Source organism: Apteryx mantelli, chromosome 13 (genome assembly GCF_036417845.1).
Source record: "Apteryx mantelli isolate bAptMan1 chromosome 13, bAptMan1.hap1, whole genome shotgun sequence".
In the NCBI taxonomy this organism is placed as follows: Eukaryota; Metazoa; Chordata; class Aves; order Apterygiformes; family Apterygidae; genus Apteryx; species Apteryx mantelli.
In genome coordinates, this window is record NC_089990.1 from 21954207 (window position 1) to 21960206 (window position 6000).

The 6000-nt window shown below is 43.7% G+C and overlaps 1 protein-coding gene across 1 annotated transcript in view; it reads right to left on the reverse strand.

The window, feature by feature from the left end:
* Nucleotides 1-2166, reverse strand: part of CAPN6 (calpain 6) — a 56056-nt gene extending 53890 nt beyond the window's left edge. Inside the window, exons 1-3 of the mRNA XM_013955105.2 lie at nt 1927-2166; nt 1775-1858; nt 734-908 (exon numbers count right to left, since the gene is read on the reverse strand). Of these exons, the coding sequence (XP_013810559.2) occupies nt 734-898 (165 nt within the window). The 5' untranslated portion in view covers nt 899-908; nt 1775-1858; nt 1927-2166. The remainder of the gene's footprint in view (nt 1-733; nt 909-1774; nt 1859-1926) is intronic.
* Nucleotides 2167-6000: the final 3834 nt, after the last annotated feature.

The window sequence follows — 6000 nt, forward strand, 5'->3', positions numbered from 1 at the left end:
AGTTTATCCGAGCTGTCTCTAGCATTTCGGGTAGGAAGATTGTATCTGTTCAGTTGGTAAGATCTAATTTCCTACAGTATTTTTTGCATGGGTTATAGCTTCCTTAAAAAAAAACAAAACAAAAAAACCCCTAAACTTGACATTAGACACGTTTGGGAAAAATACATTAGATATGATAGTTAAAGCTCTGATCTTATATTGCAATTACTGTGCCTACAAAGTAGGGTTCTCAGAAGTGATGAGTATTGAACAGAAACCTCAGTTAAGAAATCTTAACACATTACTGAATTTCTTCTGTCAACACAGCAACCTAGACAGGTATGTACCTGCACACTGATCCAGCAAATTAAGAATTTAGTCCTACATTATATTCTTGCATTGACTGATCTATTACAGATAAGTATTTCCAATTAAATACAGAGTGCTGATTTAAATGGCGCTAAGACTAGAGTCACCTCACCTTGTTGATTGTTATTAGAGAGCTGTCAACAGTAAAAAGCATGAGTATGCCATGCAGAATGCTTCCTTTCTTTTTATCTTTACACAGTAAAGTATGACCTTCATTTTGGACAGCAATGTGACACAGAGGGGCTGCTGCCTGAATCAAACACTGACAAGAAATGAATAGGAAAAGGGAGGGAGAACAGACTCACAAATGGTGTTTTAGCACTGAGGAGACAGCAAGAGTGGAGCATTACAGACAGCACCTCATCACAAGGAGAGCGTCAGTTACCTTCGGGCGCTTCCATTCAACTTTCCTTGGTGGGGCCCTCATGTAGAAAAGGGACTCATCTGAGGCTGGAAACTCAGGATCTTCAAAGAGCCGTCTCTGATCGATACACTGCCCTTTAAGCTCCTGGTACTTCTGATCTCTGAAGAGTTGCACTGATGAAGACATATCCCTCTGTCTAGACAAGATGAACATTGGCTTGTGTAAATTATAAAGTCTCTTTGAAGAACATAGATAATACCATTCACCACCTTTGACAACAGAGCATATAACTGGTTGTTCAAAACATAACTAATTATTGATCTCAACTAAAAACAGGATTATAAATTAGATTATGCTAAGGGCTAGACTAGAAAACCTTAAAAAACAAGAAGATCATATATATTAGGATGACACTAGGATGATATTTTGACTGGAGAGATTTCTAACCAGGAGAAAACATTAGATAGTCTAGACCAGGTACAAGGACAAAATTTTGCCTAGTCTAATGGATTGGAAAGGTAACCTGGATAACAGAGGGAGGCTTGGCTCTCAGTTTGTATTTTCCGTGAAGGACAGGACCATCTTTCTGTCCTCATGGAACTGTAGCACATTCTTCTTCTGGTCACTAAAGCTCTCATTATCTACTTCAGCTCTTACATCTGAAGAATGGAAAATGGGAGAAAAACAGAAAACAGACTTCCACAACCATCCATCTTAATTTAAGTGATGATACTTTGGCTGGTATTGTTGCCTTGATTTGTTGATCTTTATGTTATGTTCCAGGGAGCTGCATTTGCAGAAGAAGCAAATATTTGCAAATATTGATAGGAACTAAAAAAATTTGCTTCCAGTTCTTGATTCCAAGAATCATGACTGTCTGGTCTGGCAAGTTTATGGTCACAGCTGCAGGGCTCAAATAAATTGCTGAAGAACATGCTACAAATCAGAAATTAATTACAGAAATCATTTAAGACAGTTTGAAGTCTGGAGAATGTGAGAGATGCTCCCATCTTTTTAAAGTGCTATTTGAAGAGAGGGAATGGAGGGAGTATCTGAACTTACTGTTTGAAACACTCTTGTACATCAGCTCCTCTTCTCTCCCTTCCCACCACTGGTTAGGGATGTATCTCCCCTTCCTTGAGTTATCTACAATAATAAAGACTAAAATAAGTAAAAAAGACTAAAATAAGAATAAAGTAATAAAGGCAGGTTACCTTGCTCCATGCAATAGAGCATGGTATCATGTTGTCCTGGCAACCTACTCGCTCTGTCCTGGTGCAGGGGTCTCAGCCTGTGCTCCAGGAGCTGCTAGCAGCGCAAATCAGACAAGATTCCACAGCCGTACGGAAAGCTGAGCCAGGCTAGGCACAAGCCTTTCTATGCAGGCAAGCAGGCAGAATGGGGGAATACAGAAGAGTGATAAGGAACACTTGGAAATGTGGAATTTATCACGGTGTTTGTTCTTGTGAGGGAAAGCTATTGTGGCCAAAACAGTCTAGAGATGGTTTTAACACCCTCCCTCTTTCTCTTCCTTACCCTCCTCCCCCCCCCAAAAGTTAGATGGTCCTTCAAGGATGAGAAATGCTGCTCTAGTGCCTTCACTCGCAGGAATGGGGTGAGTATGCAGGAGTGTCCTTCTATGCTGTTGCAGTTCTTGCACCCATTCCAAAGTCCCCTAGTTACATTTAAAGTAATGTACCTTGACCAGCAGGTTACCTCCCTGTAAGAAGTACCCGGTTTCTACCAGCAGAATCTTACGCTGCAAAGTGATAGGACAAAGAACCAGCTTATTCTTCACATTTCAGTGAGCCAGAACTTCAACTGCTAGTCTAGTAAATTCTCCTCCTTTCTCAGGGCAAAACTCCAGCAATAAATTTTGCACACCTCAAAACTGTAATGACTTTGAGTCAAGTCCTGATATTGCTGAAGTCAGTGGAAAATTTTCCATGCCTTCAGTTAGGCCAGGGCTTCCCCTTTCAGAACTGGGCCAGGGAATCCCTCATTGACCGTGTTATCCAGCTTCAACAGACCAAAACTGTACACAAAGGAATTGTTCAGAAACAAAATGGCTCACTGCTAGTGTGCCGTTTCTAACGATTTTCTTTTTCTGAAAGGCTATTTTCTTGTTAATTATCCTGAAAAAGTCACACCAGGCATCTCATTTGGCAGATGGCCTCCCAAGACAAGGCAGAATAAATAGACTTGCTTCCCCCCCACCATCCAGTTCTTCAAAGTCAAGTGTACAACAACTTGTTGAATATACAAAGATAGCTGAGGGACACCCTCCCCCCCCCAAAAAAAGGGTCTAATTTGGGTGGAAGATAGATTATCTCATGATAACTGGCATTCTTGCTTATTAAAGATTCCCCACCAGCTACCAAAGATTCTAAACTGAGCCTATTTGCAAGATATGCTCGTTTTTAAAATAGCCCCAGGGTGATACGTTTTTCAGCTGTCATTGCCTAATTCATACAGATAGGTCTTTAATGACCTCATTCCCCCACCCTTTCCCCCTTTCTATCTGCTGGATTGCAATGTGAGACCTTCCAGTATTAACTCCCCCCCGGTCAGGACACAACAGCGAGTCTTGCAACAACGTACAGAACACAGACACAAAATACAGCATGTGAAATCAAGTTGCTGTCTGCCTCACCCTTGGCTCCTCGGGGCAGTGCTCACCAAGGGGAGAGCTAGCAAAGAAGGAGGCTTGTCTTAAGAGCTTGTTAACATGCCCCTCTCCAGGCTCTCTGCACCACCTTGAGCAAACAGCAAATGCATGTCTTAAAAAGGGACTTTGGCTTCCATTGCCACCCAGCCTGGCTGTCAGCTGCTTTTGATCTACCCATTAAACACAGAGCATCACAGCTGAACCAAAATCCCAACACTCTCTGGTGCACTGGCAGGAACCCGCCTTGGCAGGAACTCAAAAACACCCTTTTGAAACATAACAAAAGTCTCTTTTCTTGTTGAAAAGTACACAGTGAAGGAGGTCACTCCAGTTTCTATATAATAGCTTAGCAGTTGGAGCACGGGGATGGGGGAAACCACAGCTCTGCCCCTCCTCTCCCGAGGTGTTCACCTACCAGCAAACTGCCTGGCTGAGACTGAGAGCAGGCACCTGGCTCCAAGGTTCATTTTTGAAAGAGATCCCAGTTTTTGACCCTCAGTTGAATGAACAAGCTCCCAAAATACAGAACCACGTTCCCTCCTCCTATCTCAAGTCCACAGTACGCAGTGGCACAGCTTCCCCCGCTCTTCATTGCAACAGATTTACCTTGGTTCTGCTGACACTCATAACGTACAGCTGCACTCGAGAAAACATGCAGCACAGCTTGGCAGCTTCTCTTCTGAGGGCTCCTGACGCTGTCATGTGATATGGAGCAAGCTGCGCACAGCATAACAACGGCTAAGAAGTACTCTCCTAAAAATACCGTATTGCACTTTGGAGACCCTCTACCACTCTATAGCTATAGAGAGAGAAAGGGATGACTCCAGGGCAGGGGGATCAAACAGCCCTACAGCTCAGTCATTTCTCTGGTTTTGGTCATGGTTTCCCCTCCTTTAACAAATTCAATTGCAGTTTTGCTCCCTTGAGTTTTTCAGACTCTGAGCTGAACTCTCAGCACTTTGCTCCTCTGGGCAGCACAACAGCTCCACAGCTGACCCCAAAGTTTTACTGAGCCATGATAGGTCCGCTTGATGTCAGCAGGCATAGAGGAGGTCCTGCATCTCTCAGCTTTCAAACACCAAGTTTTAAAGTCTTTCTCTAACCCTCTCTTTCCAGGGAGATTCCTATTTTGACTGGAAAAAGGGTTTCAGCAGAACAGGCAGCAAAGACAAGTCAGCACAGGTCCCCTTTTCAGGAAGGCTCTACGCACACAGTCCCCTCCTCAGCCTGACACCACAAGCATTTTTGCATTCTTACTTACAGTTAACACTTAGAGATGCTTCCCCTTGTCGGAACGAGCACGAGTACAGCTAAATCACATTCAACATAGTTGCAAATGCCAGCTCCTGGCACTCTTAGCAGTCTCAAATTAAAGGGACATCCTCTCGAAATCCAGTTCTTCCCAAGAGCATTAAGATGAGCTTCAAGTATCAGTCCTGCTCTGGACAGCCACCACCAGACAGCTTCTTTACACTCACATTTTCCTTTCTTAAGCTTTCTCTTCCGCCAGCTGCAGCACTGAAGATCCACAAGCAAGGGTGACTAACTGTCCAGACAGGCGTGTGAGTGAAAATTACATCCTAGTTGCTATTAAATTCATGGAAGAAGCACACCAAAACTAACAGAGAAAGTCACCACTTCTCAGCCCATTTTGGTTACTCTGCGTTACTAAGCATCATGCACAGCAGAAAGTTGGAGAGAGAAGTGCAACTGTTAAGCTCACTGCACCCCTCAACACTGCACTCCTGCTGCCAGCCTGTGCTAGCCCATAGGCAAAAGCATCCCTCCCGCAGACTGCAGGAGGGTGCAGGGATGGCAGTGAGCTGGTTTGTCTTAATAAAAACCAGCACTTCCAATTCCAAAGACATTCCGAGACATTGCTGAGTGACTGCAGCAAACCTCGCATTCTAGACAAAACCGCTCTTCAAGGAAGGGCCTTGGCATGTTGTAACACATTCATTTTATCATGCATCTAGCTTTTCTGTTCCAATTGCAGAACTCGAAGGAATTTCTATACGCAGCACCAAGACTAAAAGGGCAAAGTGCATTTCAAGCTTGTATTTATCTCCACAGTTTAACACAGGTGTGAACAAGAAGCTGCTTCTTCCTGCAAGCGGATCCTGGGATGAAACTGCCCAAGCTCAGGCACACCCCAACCTTGGGACCACATTCCTGCTTCCTAGAAGCCTCAGCCAAGATGATCAGGAAGATGCCGGAACGGATGCACACAGCGCATGCCATGCTCTGGGGTAGCACCCTGCTTTTAAGATTATCCATTAGCCAGTACCAAGCTTGCATTTGTTTCATTGAAACAATAACAGCACCAATACTAGTAACAACTTGGTTCTTGAGTTTCTCTTTTGTAACTGCAGTCATATGCCTGCCTTGACAACATGCAAAACCCCCCAATGCTAAACTCTGTTCTTTTAATACTGATTTATCACACAACCTCAGAGCCATTGTTTGGACTATGACAGCAAAACAGAGGCTCAAGTATTTAACTATTTTCAAACATAGCTGTTTGATATTTTTGCAAATATTTCTTCCTCTGAGCTCTAGCTTCCTTCCGAGCAATCAACTTGTGAGTGCTTCCAAAAAAGCAACCCTGTGGCCGAAAGCT